The 22,368-nt window shown below is 36.5% G+C and overlaps 1 protein-coding gene across 1 annotated transcript in view; it reads right to left on the reverse strand.

Annotated features, from left to right (window-relative positions):
* Positions 1-22,368, reverse strand: part of ANO3 (anoctamin 3) — a 466,581-nt gene that overhangs the window by 346,405 nt on the left and 97,808 nt on the right. The window contains exon 2 of the mRNA XM_008003915.3: positions 7,960-8,034. Coding sequence (XP_008002106.3) covers positions 7,960-8,034 — 75 coding nt within the window. The remainder of the gene's footprint in view (positions 1-7,959; positions 8,035-22,368) is intronic.

A 22,368-nucleotide genomic window follows, 5' to 3' on the forward strand; every position in this document is an offset into this window, starting at 1 on the left:
GCAGCCGTAAGTAATGACCCATATGTCAAGGTGTTTATTGCATCATTTTTCTTGGCAGCAAAAAAATGGAGACAAAATTAATACCCAACAATATAGTTAATGATGGTTTATCCTACTAGAATTATCCTAGGATAATTGATAATCCTTCAGTTATCCTAAATAATTGAAGTCTATCCAATTATTTGAGGAGGTAGAAAACATATAGAAAGTTACATACTAGGTTATTAACTTGGGTGGGCAGCTTAAGATGGGAGGATGGAAGAAGAGAGGGAAAAGGGGGAGTCAAAAAAGGGAAAAAGTGGCTCACGCCTGTAATCCTAGCACTTTGGGAGGCCGAGGTGGGAGGATCACTTGAGTCCAGAAGTTCCAGACTATCCCTGGCATCATAAAAAGAACCTGTCTCTACAAAATAATAATAATGATGATAATAATAATAATGTTATCTGGAAGTAGTGGCACACATCTGTAGTTCCAGCCACGTGGGAGGCTGAGGTGGGAGGGTCATGTGAGGCTGGAGGTTGAGGCTACAGTGAGCCATGGTCCTGCCATTCCACTCCAGTCTGGGCAATAGAGTGAGACCCTGTCTCAGAAAAAAGTACAAAGGGCTGGGGGAAGAAAACAACTATATATTCAAGAGAAGATGTATTGCCACATATATGCATTTGTGTAAAATTATGTGTATGTATGGGTAAAACAAAACTAAGCATTTTAAAAAATTCTTATACATTTAGCCCAACGTAATTTATCCACATTCCTCAGTAGGAACCCTCAAATTGGGTCAAAATATACTGCTAGGTGTGCCTCATAAAAATAACCCAAAATACCTCATTTTGTTTCCTCTTTTTGGAAAGTTCTCCGCCTGATGCTCATCATACAAGTTCTCCAAGGACCAGTTGATGTGTCGTCTCTCCTCTGAATAAACCAACCCACACAACGTCTCTTCCGAACTTCTTTATCCTTACTAAATAATTTAGCACTTAATTATATAGAACCATGACTTGTTCTCTAATTCTTTTATGCTGTCAGTCGTGTCTCCCTACCGATTAGTCCTATTCTCAGTTTCTATTTCTTTTAACAGATGCATCACCAAATTGTACCTTTCAGGTGGTGATTGTTCTATACAGCATAATGCTTAGTCTTTGGTTTCCAAACAGGGATGCAGCTGGGAAAGTATGCAGTCATGACCTCAGAAGACCTTAGTTAAAATTACATTCTGTTAATTGCTGTGGAATGTGCCTGAGTACATTGTATTTCTCTCAGCCTTGGTTCTAATGTCTGTAAAATAGGTCTCTCAGGCTTAATATACATTTTTAATTACACTTTAAGTTCCGGGGTACATGTGCAGAATGTGCAAGTTTGTTACATAGTTATACATGTGCCGTGGTGGTTTGCAGCACCAATCAACCTGTTACCTACATTAGGTATTTCTCCTAATGCTATCCCTCCCCTAGCCCCCAATCTCCCAACAGGCCCCAGCGTGTGATGTTCCCCTCCCTGTGTCCATGTGTTCTCATTGTTCAACTAGCACTTATGAGTGAGAACATGTGGTGTTTGGTTTTCTGTTCTTGTGTGTGTTTGCTGAGAATGATGGTTTCCAGCTTCATCCATGTGCCTGCAAAGGACATGAACTCATCCTTTTTTATGGTTGCATAGTATTCAGTGGTGTACATGTGCCACATTTCATTTATCCATTCTATCATTGATGGGCATTTGGGTTGGTTCCAAATCTTCACCATTGTAAACAGTGCTGCAATAAACGTATGTGTGCGTGTATCTTTATAGTAAAATGATTTATAATCCTTTGGGTATATACCCAGTAATGGGATTGCTGGGTCAAATGGTATTTCTGGTTCTAGATCCTTGAGGAATCGCCACACTGTCTTCCCCAATGGTTGAACTAATTTACACTTCCACCAAGAGTGTAAAAGTGTTCCTATGTCTCCACATCCTCTCCAGCATCTGGTGTTTCCAGACTTTTTAATGATCACCATTCTAACTGGCCTAAGATGGTATCTCATGTGGTTTTGATTTGCATTTCACTAATGACCAGTGATGATGAGCATTTTTTCATATGTTTGTTGGCCCCATAAATGTCTTCTTTTGAGAAGTGTCTGTTCATATCCTTTGCCCATTTTTGGCTGGGGTTGTTTGTTTTATTTTTAGTTTTTGTAAATTTGTTTAAGTTCCTTGTAGATTCTGGATATTAGCCCTTTGTCAGATGGATAGATTGCAAAAATTTTCTCCCATTCTGTAGATTGCCTGTTCACTCTGATGGTAGTTTCTGCCAGCTCTTTATATACATTTTAAAACAGCCTGGATTGTGGAAAGCATTCTGAGTCAGCGAACCTGACCTTGAGTCTGAACTCTGTAACAGTTTATCTCATATAACACCTATCAATTTTTTACCTGTCCCTCTGCATCCATGTTATTTCCCACTGAGACTAGCTAAGACAGTTGTGCTACCCAGAACTAGTGTTACTTTAAAATTTATTTTCCTAACAGGCATACCTTTGAACATGAAAGGGATTGCTATTAATTATTACACTGAATGGGCCCGCAGGCATAAACCAGGATTGTCTCTGGTCAACTAGGAACTTTGCGAACCACATCTAGAGTAAATATGCAGCCACAGGTACCTCATTTGTGTGTAGCAGGAGATAGTTCTGTTTCCTATTTACCCCTCTGTTCTCACACTTAACCCCAGTGCAGAGGAAAGGTCTTTAGTGAAAGAGTGCAGACGCTCTTTGTTGGCATAATTAATCAGTTACTCTATGAGGTAGAGTTAATATTAATAGGGCTATGTTTTGTTTAACTTGCCCTCTATCAAACATTTTAAGGTTATAAGGCAGCGGTTTTAAGTTGATGAACATGAGACAAATCTGGGTTTTGGGTTGTCTTATTGGGTCTACGGAATATTTCTTTAAAGGATTCGAAAGCATATCCAATACTCTAAAGTGAGATAGGTAGGTAGGTAGGTAGGTAGTTAGGTAGGTAGGTAGATAGATAGATAGATAGATAGATAGATAGATAGATTCAGATTTGCAATTTCTCTTGAAAAAAGAACATCTCTTAAAAGTGAAACTTCATTCCCACTTGTCAACGATCAAGTGGAGCTGAACAGTTAATTCTTCCTAATTTTATCTCTAGTTCATTATACTTCTCCTAAAGTTGATGGTTAATTATATTTATTCTTCCGCACGAGATAGCATGTTCTGCCTGCCTAATTCACCCACATGTTCTGCCTAGACCCTGAGAGCATTAGATTTTCTGAGCTTCGGGTAAATCTCCCTCCAGCAACTTGCAGCAGAGACTTTTAGAGTGCTGCCAGAAACAAGGTGGAGAGCAGAAGATTAGAAAAACTGAGGAGAATTGAGGGAAAGTCACTGGAGTCTAGAAAAAGAGGATGGATTGTGAGCTGCTCATCTGAAGTGGATTTTTGTGGACTGATAATTAGATAGGAAATAATAGATAATACATAGATATTTTTGGACTGATAGAAAAAAAGATGAATTGCTCTTCATCTGAATGCCATACATAGATGTAATCATCTACAGCTATTTTTTTTCTGAGAATATACATAATATAGACCTACCTAGGATTTATGAAAAGAAAACAAATATTACATATAAAATAAAAACAATAATATTTACTCATAAAACTATTGGGATTAAACCCAGCAATAACAGGATATAACTTATCAACTGTACATAATTATACAATGCTGAATGGCTTGATGATGAAGGAGAAGGCTCTATATTAATGGAGCATGATTTTCAGTTTGGGAGGTTGATTAGATTACCCAGACAAAGTCTTTATACCTTGCTTCTTTAACTCACATTTACTGAACACCTCTTGTTGAAAATAGAAGAGAAAACCCATTAAGTCATTACTAATATGACTTGAATCAATTTATCATTTATTTCACATATTTATTATGTTTCCTGAGCCCTGAGACCCTGGAGTCTCAGAGAGGAAGGACCAATATCTTTACCCAACAGAGTGGGATGACAGCAAGAGGCTCCAGACAAACTGAGTTCTAGAAACTAATACACAGAAGAAGACAAAGAAAGAAAAAGGAGGGGAAGGTTGGCTGACTTGCCTTTCTCACTTATAATCATAGGGCACTGCCTCACATCTCTCCACAGCAGCCTCCTCAATCCATTTTTGGCCAGAGGAATTTTGTGTATTGCCCCATTTACAATGAAAAAGCAGTAATGAGAAGAATAACAGCAACTAATATTTAGTGAGATTTTTAGCATGTTAAGCACTTACCTCAGGCCTAATACTATCTTTATAACGTCAGCAATGTTATCACAAATTTATAAATGAGGAAATTGGGAAAGAGTTGAATTAAGTAACATACGTAAAATCATGCAGTTGGAAAATGCATAACTAAGATTTGAACACAGATAATCTGACTCAAAAGTCCAGGAAGATGACTGCTGTGCAGTAATAGCTCTATAACCCCTCTTCTCAGCTGTCTTATAAGTAATAGCTCTATAACCCCTCTTCTTAGCTGTCTTATAACATGTCTCACATGACATGTTAGCGAGCAATTTCCATTTCAAGGCCTGATATAAAGGCTACTCTCTTGATAAGGCCTTACTGAATTTGCCACATTGAAATGAAACTATCTCACCATTGTGGGCTCACAACACTGTATTTCTGTCTGGGGACAAAGATATATTGCCTTTTATTATAAGCACTTATGCATTTTTCTTCTACTGAACTTTTCATGTTGAGAAAAAACCCTGGCAGTCATGCTCACTTCTGTCTCTATCTCTTTCTTTATAATGCACTCTTTTTATTATAATTTATTATAATATTTAATTTCATTTAAATATTGACTTTGTTATAATGTAATCACAAAAAGTATACGTTTATATAGCATTTAACAAGTTGTTTTCTAATTCAATAATTCTTCCAGTACTCATGCACAATCTAAGTTTGTGAACTATGTATTATCACTTGTATTTTTCTTTCTTTTTCCTTTTTCTTTTCTTTTTCTTTCTTTTTTTTTTTTTTTTTTTTTTTTTTGAAATAGAGTCTTGTTTCATCGCCAGGCTGGAGTGCAGTGGGATGATCTCGGCTTACTGCAACCTCCATCTCCTGAGTTCAAGCAATTTTCCTGCCTCAGTCTCCCAAGTAGCTAGGACTATAGGCACGCACCACCACACCCAGCTAATTTTTTGTGTTTTTAGTAGAGATGGGATTTCATCATGTTGGCCAGAATGGTCTCGATCTATTGACCTTGTGATTCACCCACCGCGGCCTCCCAAAGTGCTGGGATTACAGGCATGAGCCACCATGCCCGGCCTATCACCTGTATTTTCCTAATAAAAATTAAGAGGCTCAAAGAAATTATGTTACTGTGCCTAATTCAATATTGATTCTTCTAATTTTGAATCCAATGTTCTTTTCAGAGCCTTTTCATGTACTCTCACACCTTGCTCAGTGTCTGTTACAAGAAAGATTCCCAACAATGGTGCAATAAATGAATGAGTGAATGGACACATGTCCTAATAAGACACTCTGTTGAACATATTTTGTACTGATAGTCTAGGTACAAAATATATTTTGCATTGATATGCTAGGTACTCACCTTTTATCCAAGGAATAAAATGACTTGTGTGAAGACTGGATCTTTCTAGGTTGCATTATAAGAGCAAAACGGTAATAGGAACAACTGATCTGAAACAATTAAGATTAAAGTACACTCTCTCTGAAGAATTTGGAATTAATTGAAACAATTTCCAAAACAAATGATGGAATAGTATATTTACTTGATATTTAATTATTTACAATGTTCATGAAAATAAGATCTATGTTAAATAAGAGAAAGCTTTTAATCAATTAAGAGGGAAATATGAACCAATTCCCTAGGAAACTCACATGAATCTCCCAGCAGTTAAACATTTGGCTTAAATTAAGACAGAAAGACATATCAGAGTACAGGAGGTAATTGGTGCTCTGCTGTACACAGCAGTCATGGACTTACAATAAAACTAAGGACCTCTGTAAAACTGTGAATTGTTTTTGAAAAATCAACTTAGAGCTGCGTAGCAACTTATCCTTCTCCTCTCTAGTAATATCTTCACCTACACACAGAAGTTGGGTGACCTATCATGTTAGCATACATTTTCTAGGACAGGTCTGGAGACAACGTAAAAATACTCCTTTCCTACAATTCTAATCCTAAATTTCATAGTCAGTGGGAATTTTATATTTCACTAGTTTCAAGGCTCATGCCAATATCTGTGAATCATGAAAAGCTCTGTCTCTTCAGGAGACAGATGTGGATTCAAGTCCCGTTCAGGCCTTCAGGAGGGCAGAAGTAGCTAGAACATTAGTTACTCATTACTTCACATGTCTAGTCCTCATTCACCTAATCTTAGTAGTAGCACTGGCCTCATAGAGTTGTTGAGAACAGTCAAATCCACACAATAGACTTAGTCAATGAACCAAACACAGTACCTGACACATAAGAATAATTTCATAAATACCAATTTCTTTGAATATTCTTATTGTTCTTAATGTTATCCCAGAATCTGCTTTTACTCACTTCACTGATTTCCCATTTCTCCTTTCTAATTTCCATTCCATAACCCACCTTTCTTTGAGTATGAAGAAACTTCTGATAATGACCTCTACACATTATTTAATATGAGAAAGACATTTATGGGCAAAGCAATGAGGGATAAAATAGTAAAGAAAAAAGATAATAGTAAAGTTTATGCCAGAGAAAATCTAGCTTACTAGTTGCTTGGAGGCATCCCAAGGTGGCTTTTACCCTGTGTATGGTGAGAGATTGATCTTCACTTACCGTCTCAGAAATCTGACTTTGGCAGAAGGAAGCAGAAGCTTTTCCTAAGGTGGACTCATGGTAAACAAGTCCACAGAATGTACTATAATATCAATATAATACTAATAAAATTATTCTTATGTCATGAAAAATAGTACTGCTGTGGGGACTGGCAGTTATAGTGTCTATGTAGCACATAGATTTCCAAAACATACATATTCACACTACACACACATGAGTGCAGACTAGAAAACATGTTAAACCCGAGATTTCTGCCGACTCCAGAATCAAGGAAAGGTAAGTCAGTCATATGATTAAAAAAGTTAATAGCATTAAGCTATGGTAGTCCAATGTACACCTCTCAATTTGGTGTTCAGGCAGAAGGAACTCTTGGAGTAAAGTAAACTCTTCTATGAAAAATTCTCCAACAACTATGGCCAATATTTTACTCTCTATTTTATGTTTTCTCATGCGAATAGCTACCTTCTGAGTGATCTATTCTCCATCTAACCCTGATAATGTAATTAATTAACTCAGTTAACCAATAACCAATCAGTTGGTTGACCAATAGAATTGCTCTCTCTCTTGATAATTGGGCCTCAAAAAGGAGTTGACTGCTAAGTACATTTTGCATTTATCTGATTTCATCTATTATAGTTGGTTTATTGCTAACTATTCAAGGATTTTAGGGCTGTTTGCTATTTTATATATGTAGCTATGTGTGCGTGTATATAAATGATTATCATATTAAAATCTACATTAAATACCTTTTTAAAAAGTAATGTAAGTATGTATATATCAAATGATTTGTGTGAGGCCTTTTGCTGATTAATTTACTAATGCTTACTGAGATTGCAAAGTTATTTTGGAATGTAAATACTTTCTTAAATGGTGCAAATGTTTTTGTATGTGAGCTTTTGTACGAGACATTTATAAGTAAATGCATTTTTATTAGAAGCTTAGGATAAAAATATATTACATATGTGAATATGCTTTGCAAAGTGCATGATGAGCTAAATGTCACATATGGTAATTATTAACATGAGACTAAATTTGTGTTAAATTTTCACCCCCCATAAAGGCTCTGGAGTTGCTACCACATTATATTGAAGAACAGAGTTGGAGGGAGCTCTTGAAACACCATCCTCAAGACTCACCTTCATTATATGTGCCTTTGGCAGCCCACACACTCTTCTCAAGCCCACGATGAGACAAGCACAACTTTTGCAGGCCTGTGAGAGAGAACAAAAGAGCAAAATAAAAATTGCTCAGAAACTCAGTAGACCAGAAAGAGAGTAGAAAATTATCATGGAAAAGAAGAGCTTTTCATGTTGACTATAGCTGCAGTAGAACTACTATCTGGTATAGGTCAAATCAGTTCTGAAGAAGTGTGTAGGAAGATACAATTTTCAGTAAATTGCATTAGAAACTAAGCAGGTGGGTAGGTTCTATTCACTGTTATGCAAGCTGATTTAGCTGTCATCTTTGAAACAGCTTAGAATGGACAGATTTTCCAATTACATTTTCCTAGGGTGGGTAACACACTCTTCTAATATTCTACCCACCCAAATTCGGAGGCTGAACCTTTTCCTTTGCTCACTCTGATCTTTTTTGTAGGCATGCTAAATCACCGGAATTATTGAGCATAACCTGTCCTTTCTAACCTCTGCTCAGCCTGTTGTCTGTGTCTAGAATGCCTTCTTTATCTAACAAGTCAATGGAAAGTCTGCTCTTGTGATTCAACTCTTAGAAAGACAACTTTTTAAGTGACACCTCCACTTAGGAACAGTCCTTCCTATTAAAAAAGCCTTTCTACAGAAATGTATGCAATCCTGAAATAATGGTAGTGGAAAGACTACATTCCCATCACTCTAACTATATGAACTTGGGGAGATTAAAAACTCTGACCTCAGTTTTTTTTTCTCCTACAAAGTAGAAGTAATAAGAAGAACTACCTTGAAATGTTGTAAAAATGAAAAAGTGCGCAGGCTATCTAGCTTTTGTGTATGTTAAATCCCTGGGATAGATCCTGGTTCATAGTAAGTATTCAGCAAGTGGTAGCAATCAACAACTTTTTATGCCCATAAATATAGCAATTCCTTTATTTCTATGCCTCCCTCATTAGACGATCAGTTCTTTAATGGTAGATACCATATCTTTGAATTCATTTCTGTATCCTTTTCCCTGTTCCTAAATGTTTGACAAAGTACCTTGTATTTAACAAGGTTTTGTTTTCATTTTAATATAAGTTGCCTAAGCTTATTCAATTGATATGTGAAATAGTTAACCTCACCTTTTAAGTAGCCTGCCAATTGAATAAAATTAGTTTTATGTAATAATAGAAAAAATATTCTGTAAAATATCAGCTTAAATACTTTTACAAGAGTATAAACTTGTTTGACAGATAAATGAATAATGATGTACAGTCTACTTCATTTATAATAGTAGAGTGTATTTTATAATGGTTGAGTGCATTCTGTACTAAATTGTATGAAATGCCCTTAAATATCAGTTTATAGAACATAAACTGGAAGGAACCTTGAGGACTATTTAATCCAGTCCTTATTTCACAGATAAGCAAACTGAGACCCAGTATGTGTAAAGGGCTTATTAGGAGATGTGCAACTTGGAAGTCACAGAGAGAAAACTTGAATCCAGGTCTCTTCATTGTTTTTTCTTGTCTAACACTTTTGTGTTTTTGGAGAAAGATATTTAGATTTGCCAATTGTGCCATCAACATGATAAAACAGATAAAATGATTTTGAGTAGACTAAGACCAGATGTTCGGAAAAACCATAATAAATTTGAACTAAATATCTTCAGTTAAAGATTGAAAGCAAGCTGAACTCCAAAAGTAGAAGGATTTGAGTAGACCAGGGAAATTTACAAGGTAACTTCAGGTGTGAGAAATAATGAGTGAAAGTGTAAAATCAGAATAGACAAAGACTTTTTGAGAGGAAAATGGGGTTAGAGAAGCCTGTTTACAGAACCCTAGACAAATGCAGAAAAGGCATAATTATAAGAAAGCTGAAAACACATAGTGCAATTCAATCATGATGGTGAACAGAACTAAATAATCTTGTCTTTTTCATTAAATTGTTATTATTATTATTATTATTATTATTTAGAGACGGAGTTTCGCTCTTGTTGCCTAGGCTAGAGTGCAATGATGCCATCTCGGCTCATTGCAATCTCCACCTCCTGGATTCAAGTGATTCTCCTGCCTCAGCCTCCTGAGTAGCTGGGACTACAGGTGTGTCCCACCATGTCTGGCTAATTTTTGCAGTTTTAGTAGAGATATTTAAATTTTTAGTAGAGACTTTTCACCATATTGGCCAGGCTGGTCTCAAACTCCTGACCTCAGGTGATCCGCCTGCCTCGGCCTCCGAAAGTGTTGGGATTACAGGCGTAAGCCATGGCACCCAGCCCCTCGTTAAATTATTAACTACATCTGGAGGACATTAAAAAAGAGACCATTTATTTATTTATTATTTTGAGACAGAGTTTCGCTCTTGTTGCCCAGGCTGGAGTGCAATGACGCAATCTCAGCTTACTGCAACCTCTGCCTCCAGGGTTCAAACGATTCTCCTGCCTCATCTTCCCGAGTAGCTGGGACTAGAGATATGCGCCACCACGCCTGGCTAATTTTTGTATTTTTAGTAGAGGCGGGTTTTACTGTGTTGGCCAGGCTGGTCTCAAACTCCTGACCTCGAGATCTGCCTGCCTCGGCCTCCCAAAGTGCCAGGATTACAGGCATGCGCCACCACACCCAGCTAATTTTTGTAATTTTAGTAGAGACTGGGTTTCACCATTGTTGGCCAGGATGTTCTCGATTTCTTGACCTCATGATCCAACTGCCTTGGCCTCCCAAAGTCCTGGGATTACAGGTGTGAGCAATCGCGCCTGGCCATCAATTTTTTTTTTTTAAATAAACTCTCATGCACTAACCACTTTTTAGGAATGAGCTATTCTCCTTACTTCTCCAAAGAACCAGATAAAATTCAGTTTATGTATAGGAAATTATATGAGACAGATACCACATGATGACTGGAAGACTGACTGAATCTTGGCAGGTACCTTCACAGCCTCTGCCTAGTACCTGTAGCTTGGCAGGGATGCATCATCAGTCTCTTGCCTACTTTGCAATTTGTGATATTAGTAACTTTCTATCATTTTTAACCCTAAATGCTCTTCTAAAACATGCAGGTCTATATGTGATGGGGCTTAGAAATGAGATAATACAGTAAAGGTCTGTACTTTCACTCTGAGCCTACTTGTCTTTTGAGATTACATCAATGGGGGTAGGTATAAAACAATCTGTTCTATAAGGTAATTAAAGGTTTTTGTGACAATAGGGATGGAAGAAATAAAACACTTTATCATATGAGGCATTTAAGGGTTTTTGCAACTGTAGGTATGTAAGAATCTTTTACCTGAAGTTACCATTCATTTTTCATTCTCTGTCTCTCTTTTTCCTTCTGTATCTCTCAATGCCTCCACTCCTCTACATAACATAATGTGTCTATGGAGTGACAGAGCTGGAAGAAATATTAGATCTTCCATGCTACTTTTAAGAATTGTAATCCTTGGAGCACTTGAATTCCATGCAGCTGTCTGAAAGAAACCTAAAACAGTACAAAGGTGTTCAATGAGTGGCCAACTGGATGCACCAGCCCTTGTTGAAATAAAAGTACTTCAGTTTCATTTATGCTGCTATTTTACAATTATTTTAACTGCATATCTAGTCCATTTTTCTCATTTAATAAGCAAGGAAACCAGAGACTCAGAAAGCTCAATTACCTAACCAAGGCTATAAATAGGCAATGTCAGAATTAGGACAACAATTCAGGTATTTGGTTTTTAAATTCCAAACGGAAATTAGAAAACCAATGACAGTGGTAACAATCTGTCATTCTGGGGTTGCCATAGTTTACGAAATACATTATGAAGAGGCAATTAAGAAAGTGAAGAGGCTGGGTGTGGTGGCTCATACCTGTAATCCCAGCACTTTGGAAGGCCACATGAAGCGGGTGGATCATGAGGTCAGGAGTTCGAGACAAGCCTGACCAACATGGTGAAACCCGGTGTCTACTAAAAATACAAAAATTAGCTGGGCGTGGTGGTGGGTGCCTGTAATCCCAGCTACTTGGTAGGCTGAGGCATGAGAATCAATTGAACCCAGGAGGTGGAGGTTTCAGTAGGTGGAAATTGCGCCACTACACTTCAGCCTGGGCAAGAGAGTGAGACTCCATGAAAAAAGAAGGAAGGAAGGAAGGAAGGAAGGAAGGAAGGAAGGAAGGAAGGAAGGAAGGAAGGAAGGAAGGAAGGAAGGAAGGAGAGAGAGAAAAAAAGCAAGCAAGAAAGCAAGCAAGAAAACAAGCAAGCAAGCAAGCAAGCAAGCAAGAAAGAAAAGTAACCAGGCAACAGTAGTGACATTATCCTAACAAGAATATGTATAAGGTATATTATTCAGGGTTAGGTTATTTTGCTTCAACTGAGTTATTGAATATATAAGATAATTTAAGTTGAGCATCTTCTAAGAATTAGCATATACTTTTTCTATACACCTGTTCCACAGACGCATATCTATAAGGGAAACCCCTAGCAGTTTGTTCCTATGTGACTGCCAAAATCTGGGCCAATCCCTTTTAGCTGGTCTTTAGTCTCCCCATCTATAATGAGGAGAATGAGACTGATCTCTAAAATAATTTTCAATTCTTACATACTTGGTTATTTAGTTGGTGTGTGCTATAAAATGGAGGTCAAATGTCGAGAGAGAGAAGGAGAGCTAATGAGAGAGAGAGAGAGAGAAAGACGGAGCTAAAAGGAAAACAAAAATAGCATAGGGAAGATTTAAAACAACTTGTTTTTAAAAGTAAGGTGTGTGTCTGTGTGTGTGTCTGTGTGTGTGTCTGTGTGTGTGTGTCTGTGTGTGTGTGTCTCTGTGTGTGTGTGTGTGCGCGCGTGCTCGCATGGTCATCACACTTCCTCCATATTCATATCTGTGCAATTAAACCACAAATGAAGGCAAAAACATGCCAACATACAGACTGGTCTTCCTCAAATTCCTGATAATAACCCCACATGAGGGTTTAATGGTGCCCAGCAGTCAAAATATGTTTGCCAGGTCCAGTTATTCTCCCACTCTCCTAGAAGACTACTTCATATTTTATTCCTTCATTTCAAACCATGTCTTCCAACACCTCCTCCCTATATCTCACTCTTAGCTGATAATTTGGCTTCCTATTTCACTGAGAAGATTGAATCAATGTGAAGAAAACTTCCACAGCTCCCACCCACTTATTGGCAACTGTATGATCATATATTCTGCCTTCCTGACTGATAGTCTAGATAAACGGACTGTATTCCAACAAAGGTCATCTCTTCCACGTATGGAGTAGTTTCTATCCCCCACCCCTACTTCGGGATAACAGTCCAATAATTCTCCATACATGCTCTCTCCCTACAGAATCAGGTCCAGTCCCTGTACCCACTGCCATTCTAGTTGATAATTATCATCACATATAAGCATGCCAGCCTCCGCCTCCCAACTCTAGTTGACATTTATCATCACTATACAAACAGATCTTCTAATCCCTAAAAAAAAAAAAAGGGGGGGGTGGGGAGGCAATCTCTCTCAACTCCAGTTTTCCTGGTTGCTTCTTCTCAACTTATTTGTTGCCTTTTGCTCCACTAGTCCACAAAAGCAGATAAAGTTAGAACCAAAATGTACTATTTCAAATTCATTTTTCTAAAATTCTTTACAGTATTTATTTGTTTTCTTCTTATCACTTCACTAAGACTGTCAAAATTACCAGTGACCTCTTCTTCACCAAAGTCATTGATGAATTCTTAACCTTCAGCTTCTTTGATATATCAGCGCCGTGGTATATAATTAATCACACTTTCCTCCTTGATACACTCACTGCCCCCACTTAGCTTTCAGAATACTTCACTGTCTTGATTCTTCTCCAGCCTCACTAACTGCTCCTTTTCAGCCTCCATTGTCATTCTTCTCTTTCTTAACCTTTTAACTTTGCAAAACCCCAGAGACCTCAAACCTTACACTCTTCTCTCTTATGCCTGCTAATTTCATCCTGTCTCATGGTTTTATATATCATCTGTAGAATGATACTTCCTAAATGTACACCTTCAGTCCAGATCTCTCTTTCTCACTCCAGGGATTTAGACTACATGTATGTCTTCTTCACATTTCCATTGGTCTGAAAGAATCAAGTCCAAACTCAACATTCCCAAACGATCTCTCTGATCTTCGCTGCCAGACCATATTCAGTCATTATTTTGTCATTTCAATTGATGGAGAAAAGCTTGGGGCCAAAAATCTTGACTCTTTTTATCTCATAACCCTCATTCAATCTACTTTCAAATATGTCCGAAATCTAACCATGACTTCTCACCATCTCCACTGCCACTATCTATCATACATCTCCTAAATGATCTTGGTCTTGCCAAAGACAAATGATCTGTCTCCATTGCCCAAAATGATGGTAGGTTTGGGTTTGGAAATGAGTAGACATGTGTCAGGTGATATTAACATGAAATTCAGGTAATACAACTCCTTTGTTTAAAGGGCTTCCTTCATTCAGTGAAGTCCCGCTTTACTCAGAGTAAAAGGTTAATTACTCAGAATAATTATATGAAAACAAGCCCTACAAGGCCTGAAATAATCCTGCTTGGCATTGCAAATGTTGAAAACACAACTCTTTCGGTGAACAGTTATTCCATACCCCTCATACTTCCATGTGTAGGGACTTCTGTTGGGGAAAAATTCTAGTTTATCTGGATTATGTGATTTTTTTAGCTTAAAAAATGTCTAGGAAAGATTGGTTCAGCAATTTCTTTTTTCCTCTCCATTTTGGCCTGTTTTCTCTCTCCTGTCACATGGTATGTGATCCATCCCTGTGTGGGGTGCCCTGGGATCCCCTGGTTGTGCCAGTTACTGGGTGGGTAGCTATTAGATTGAGAATGAGGAGAGAAATTTGGGCAAGCTCCTTTGGCCACATATCTAAGTCCTATTTTCCAGCTTACATCAATTCACAATTGACATTTTGATCTCTGTCTCTACTTCTAGCATTCTTTTTCTCAAATATTTTCTGAGAATCCTGACAGAGAAGATAAAAATGTTATCTACTGATTCTGTTGAAATCCCAACATGTTTAAGGATTGAGATACTAGTTTCCATGATCCTCGTTTTTGCAGGCACCACCTGCAGATAGGAAGGAGGGTGTAGTGGAAAGAATGGGGCTGTGGTGTCAGATGGTCTTGGCTTCTCATGTCAGATATGTTACTTACTGATTATGTCACCCAGAGTCAAGTTAACTTCCTCAGCCTCCTTTCCCTGATATAAACAATGGCACGAATAATGACTCTCTCATTGCATTGTTGTGGTGTTAAAAGAAATGATACACATGGAGTTCTTAGAAGGAAACTTGGTACAGACGGATACTCAGATTTATTGCATTTTCCTTTGTAGCAGTAACCCACTGAATGAATGATTGAAATCAAGAGAAAAAGTTGTTTACAAACTATACAAGTTGAGTTGTAGGAAGAGCATTTTGGGGAAAATGAGCAGTCTTTTATTTTGAAGGGAGAACAAAAAGAATTATCATCTTGGAAAACTAAAGTAGACTAGTGACAATAAAAAGGCACCAGTAAATCTGTCTGAAATGTCTACATTAGCTAATGTGGGTGGATTAAGAGGACCCTTGATTCGTTCAGCCCACTGCCTGTGTTCCGCATAATTACAAGTGCTTATGGCTTATGCAAGAATGTTGTTGATCATTATATGACAGGCCCACAAGTGTTTGTCTGTGTTAGAACAGCGACACTCACTGGTTATTTGTGATACTGACAGAAATCCTCCCTACTAAAAAACATCCCATTATAAAGCAAAATTTAAAATGATCCTCATAAATATCAACAAGCCAAAAAAGGGATTAAAAAAAGAAACACAGATATACCGGAGGGTAAAAAGAAATTCACGCACACATACACATACACAAGCACACACACACACAAACACAACGGTTGATGCAACTTGGGATGTTCCGCCAGAAGAAGAAAGAAGTCAGTGATTACTATTTTTAAATTATAGGAAGTAAGCTAAAACATAAAATCAAAAAGTATATCATATAAATATTTTGATCAATATAATTTTAAGAGTTATCCAATATGAAATGAGCTATCCTGGGTGTGGCTACCTGTCTCCAGAGGTACTCAAGTGTATTTTGAACAAGCATTGACCAGAGTACCCTAGAGAAGATTCAAATATAACATTAGGAATTCTAGATGATCTCTAGAAGTGTTTCAGCTTCAAGTTCCTGATACTCAAAGGCTCAGAGCAAATTCATATTTACATGGCTTGGAAGCTAATCATACTTTTCATAGTAAAAGCTGTCTCCTTTGCTGATATATCTATCTATCTATATATAGATAGATATAGATATAGATATAGTTATGTATATATATTTATATATATGTATATATATTTATATACATAACTATATCTATATCTATATATTATGAAAACATTTTCTTAATTGTTAAGGCCCTACTGGCTGTGGAAAGGTGAGTGCTTTTCAAATCAGTGTCTGTTATTCATCAATGATAATTACTCACTGCAGTGAGATATAATAGAAGTATCTCCCATGTCTCACCTGTTGGATGATTTTATGTCACCCAACACAAGATAGTAAGAATGATTGACCCCCTGTTTTCCTAACCCCTAACCTCAGTAAAATATTCAAGTCTTATGGTAAAACTAATCTCAGATTCAAGGAGGAAATCAATCTGTGTGAGCAACCAGTAGGACACTACCCAGAGGTCATATTATATTTTCTGTCCCTCATAGGCTGTTAAAAGAGAGACATGATCTGAGTATCAATGAGTTAGATATGCTGCTTAATATTCATAATCCCCGAAAGCATTGAAGAGAGAGTCAATTAATCTGGGGCCAGGATAAGCTGGAGCATCTCTTGTAGATGTTTTGTCATTTCTTATTTTAGAGATGTTTAAATTTGGAGATTCATAAAAAACTGCCAACTTGCCTAAGGTGGTAGGGTTTTAATAAACTCATTTATATAATGAGAACTCATTTTTCTTAGGTAGCAAGAACATTTTCATATATAAATCAGTGCACATAAGATCAATTGCCAACACAAGAAAAAATGCAACCTTACTGTCCACCGCCAATTTACTATCGAGAATAATAAACCACTTTGTTTTCATTTCTTTATTTTGAAAAAGAAAGAAACACCTCTTTGGACAATAAACAGCAGTGGCAGTAATTATGTTTAAGTTTGCTATTTCAACCATTCCCCTCTTCAGTTAGCATTGGGGTGTTGATATCACAAGATAATTTTCAGGTTTATGAGTAAAACCAGAAACATCTAAAGAGAGGCAGCTCTGTAATTTCAGAGTAGAAAGGAGACAATTCCATGAAGAACATAAAAAGGGTGGAAACATGGGTGGGAATGGAGCATGGGAGGAATTTGGCTCAAAGTGTTAGGCTCTGTTTTCTTAGATTTATTTCCAAACAATAGCATCTGCAAGAACCAAACCCAGAAATATATTTAAAAACATCTTTAAAATTTTCAATCTGATCTGACAGCTGATGGAGATTTGAGGTATTCTATTTCACACCTGAACATTTCTAGAAATACATAATTTTAAAATAAATCTAAAAATTAATAACTTTTTTGGCTACATGATAGCTTTATGTATTACAAAATATCATTTAATGTCTTAAATTAGGCTTACTGCTATCTATTATCATTTTTATTTATTTATTTATTTTTATTTGAGACGGAGTCTCGCTCTATCACCCAGACCAGAGTGCAGTGGCGCAATCTCGGCTCACTGCAAGCTCCGCCTCCTGGGTTCACGCCATTCTCCTGCCTCAGCCTCCGGATTAGCTGGAACTTGCAGGCGCCTGCCACCACGCCCATTTTTTATTTTTTATTTTTATTTTTTGTATTTTTAGTAGAGACGGAGTTTTACCGTGTTAGCCAAGATGGTCTCGATCTCCTGACTCAAATGATTTTTGATATTGGTAAAGGAAAAACAAAGACCTTATTATCATAAGAGGGGTATAAAATAATGTGTTAGAAAACGGGTGAGCTGATGCCGTCGCGGTGGCTCATGCCTGTAATCTCAGCACTCTGGGAGGCCGAGGTGGACGGATCACGAGGTCAGGAGGTCGAGACCATCCTGGCCAACATGGTGAAACCCCATCTCTACTAAAATACAAAAAACAAAACAAAACAACAACAACAAAATTACCCTGGCATGGTGGCACACGCTTGTAGTCCCAGCTACTCAGGAAGCTGAGGCAGGGGAATCGCTTGAACTGGGGAGGCAGAGGTTGCAGTGATCCGAGATCTGCCACTGCACTCCATCCAGCCTGGCAACAGAGCGAGACTCCGTCTCAATAAATAAATAAATTAATTAATTTAAAAAAAGAAGAGGATGACCCAGCTGAAAGCCTGTCAACTGGCGACATCTACATTCATTGCCTCAGATATGTTGATGTCTATTAAATACCCAAAAAATGAAAGGCATAAGATTTTTTCAATTTGTTTTTAAAGTTTCAAAGAAGAATGATAAAAATGAAACTATAGTAAGTCACAGGCAGTCTTTCTGAGTGAGGGGCAAAGTCACTGTGTAGGTGATGGAGCCAGAGAACACGATCTGAATCTTACTTTTGTCAATTTTGTTGCATGACCCTACAAAGGTTGCTTAATCCTACTGAACCTCGGTTTCTTCACTTGGGGAGTAGTAATGATAATTTTGCTAATAATAGCAATCATGATTTCTAGAATAGTGCTATTCTATTTAGCCATTCCACAATGCATATATATTTTGAAACAACATGTAATACTTGATAAACATATACATTTTTTATTTTACAATTCAAAATAAAATTTAAAAAATAAAGTGAAACAAAACAGCACTATTTTGAAGATCCAGTGATATCATAATATATAAAGCAGCAGCACAGTGGCTGATGTGGATAAACACTAAAATACACAGAGGCTCCAGAATAGCTCAATGGCTCTCTAACAGTCTTATGGAATTCATGGAGAAAACATGATGACAGTCTTGAGGCAACCATCATATTTTCAGGATAGATCAGTTTCTGACCCTCAAGAAAAGATTATAGACTATAATTTCCAAATGTGTGGACAGTAGTTCTTTAAATGTATTTTATTTCCACCGGGCCCACTTTCTACTCTTATTCTTTCAGCTCCTACTGTGCATCTCCCTGCAGCTCTCCAAACAGACCCTGTTCCTGTGGACTCCTCCACCAAACACAGAGAGACTCTTCCATTGAAGTGCAATCAGAAACATTGGCAATGCAAGAAAGCTACAAAACTATTTAGGTAAATAACACCCAAATCCTAGTTACATCACTTGAGTGAGTTATTTAATCATTCTAGTGCCAGTTTCTTCACCTATAAACTGCTATTGTAATACTGTACCAATCTGATAAACTTATTGCAGAGAATAAATTTAATGTGAAAAGCATATGCAAAGTGCAAGGACATGTAAGTAGATGCTCAGGAAAGTTTAATGTCCTTTTTATCCCTGTGGCTCAATGTCTTCATCGTAAAATGATGGATTTGTGCAGGTGATCTTTTAGTCTCTGTTACAGTGAAATATTCTGTCTCCATATATTTCCATAAAATGATCTTTGCTTTTTAATGGATTTCTTCTACATATTACAAAGCAAAATGCGAAAAACAACAGGAATATATACATATATATATATATGGAATTTATAGACCCACTCTAGACTGAAATTGATTCTTTTGAGTGTCAAAAATTCCAGAAGCATAGATCTCATTGTTTATCGGTAATGTAAACCCGAATCTAGTTACTGGAAATAACAATTGAACAAGTTGTAAAAAATCATCAAGGAGAAAAAAATGCTCACTAAAGTAACAGGGTGAGAGAAGGAATTTCGGAAAAATATTAGCCTCTCTTGTTTTTCTATTCATGTATTTTTTCAAAAATTCTTTGAAAACGTTGTATTATGTTAATTAGATCCTGTATGCCTTTTTATTTAAGTTTTGCTTATTTTAGGATATGAGGCAGAAAGTCACAATAATGTTTTCATCAATGGCCTGTGCCAATTTAGAAGAATAATTTACCTTTTCAAAACACCTTTTAAAATGGGTATTAAATATATTCATTAGAGGATTTGGATTAAGGTGAAGCTGACCCAAATTTGTTGCCTTGAATTTAAAGATATGGGGTGGATTTTCTAAGGGCAACTTTTATTCCAAAAAAATACATGAAGTGTGGTAGTATAAAGTAGCAAACATTTAAAGTAGAATGGGAAATCAAAAACGGTATTTTATAAAATAATAAAATTATCAAGTTATTTGATATCTTACTCATTGCCCCACTAAAAAAAGGATATTTTCAATTGCTTTAAATTTCACATAATATGATTTTTTTCAAGTGTATAAACTGAATTTGCTTTTCATTGGTTGATTTGTAAATTAAAAAAACAAATAAACACTGGCCACCTGCTGTGTTGTAGACACTGTTCTTGATGTTGAGAGAATAATGATAAGACACCTCTAAATATTTCTCTTAGAACTTTAGATATTTATACCAATTCCTCATTGAAATGTAGTAAAGTAAGAGTATCATCTGAATCAGACACAAAGGTCTCAATGAGTAATTGTTTTATTCATTGAGTGGATGTTAGGTTAATTCATTGAAAATCAATTCATAAAACCCAGCTTCCTAAATTGCCAATTAACTACAAAGCAATTACTCAAGTGATCCATTTCTGCGAATGACCAGTTTTCTACATTTATCAAAGCTTGTTTTTTCAATGTAAATAAGGCTTTTATATTCATATTAAGAACAATGGTTTTAATAATCTTTGAAGTGTTCTATGAAATTTTAAGCTTTTTATGTTTAATATTTTTAATTAATAAAAATATTTTATTAAATTTCAGGAACCTGGGATTTTAAAAAAATCTTAAATATTTGCACACAAGTCACCACTATACTTTCTAGAATAGTTGAAATTAACATTTCAAGATTGTCACATATCTCCTTGTGTCACGTAGCACAGAAATCCCAAATCCTGACACTGCCCCCAGATCCTTTCTGGCCGTGACTACCAAGTACTCTATTATTCTAATAGAGGACAGTGATAGAAGTGAGTAGAATATTTAAGGAGATCAACTGTGCATGAGCATACTATAACTGAAGTGATAAGAAGATCAATTCCAAAACCATGCCAGGTACACTTTGGAATGCACAACATAATTTGTTTGTATTATATACAAGTTTTCCTTTTGTATTCTTGTTTAGTTCAGGATAAAGCTGCATAAAATAAGTTGCTAGTCCCTGAGGAGCTCAGAAGTTGTCAGAGATCGAAGCAGAGACTTCCTGAAAATAAGACACTGAGGAATCATAGAGTTCATAGTGGAGAGCTGGGAGCTCTGTGGATGTAAGAGACAGGACAACTCTTGATGGCCTATCGAGAACTAGGTGTCAAAGCTGGGGCTGCCATGATAGCAGCTCAGTGACACTTGTTGTGTTGAGGGCACTTGGGAATTGAGAGCTACATTCAAAATTTAAAAACAATGCACTAAATACTGGCAAGACAACCTGGGGTATGGTAGCTTGCTAAACCATGGTTAACAAACAATTTTTAATTTTATCTTCCTAACAGCATCTCATATAATTTTTTTAAGCTAAAAGTGGAAGGAGGATTCAGTATTCATTCAGTATGTCAGCAATATTTAGTATGTCATTGATATTATAAGAATATATTCACAAAAGTACAAATCAGTAACCACATTTGAGAATACAATTACTTTAATAATGCTGATATGAATACAACCTAAGTGCAGCTATTTGTCAAGATAATCACTGAGGAATTAACCTACTTCCTCCAGAATGACAAGGAAGCATAGTATAGCAAAGATCTTATGTTTGAAAGGTAGGTTTGGACTCAAGTATTCATTATGTGATATACTAGCTCTATGACTTGAGAAATATCATTCAACTTAAAAGCCAAAGTTTGGAATCCATATGTGATCAATAAAATAAGATACCTAACACACAGAGTTGCTATGAGGATAAAATGTTATCCATAGTAGGAAAAATCTGCCATGTACATACATTAAGTAATCAAGGCACGCTCACACTTCAAGGCTGCTCTTGTGAATTTTTGTCCTGTGTCCTGATGCTCACAGAAATAAAAGCACATGAATTATTTTAATTGTATATGAGAGAGGCAAACCCACTGAAAAAGACTCAGAGAATGGGGCTGGATCTCTACCATATACAGAAATATGTTAGAATATACATATATACATATGCATGTATATATACATGTATGTATGTACACATATACATATATTATACATGTATACATGTATATATACAGATATTAGAATCAAAGGTAATGTATATGAAAATTCTTGGCAAAATAGGCAGTGCTATATAATATTATATAAATATTAAGGATTATTATTATTAGAATGATTATTTAGTGCCAAATATGTTTTAGGTTT

Source organism: Chlorocebus sabaeus, chromosome 1 (genome assembly GCF_047675955.1).
Source record: "Chlorocebus sabaeus isolate Y175 chromosome 1, mChlSab1.0.hap1, whole genome shotgun sequence".
Lineage (NCBI taxonomy): Eukaryota > Metazoa > Chordata > Mammalia > Primates > Cercopithecidae > Chlorocebus > Chlorocebus sabaeus.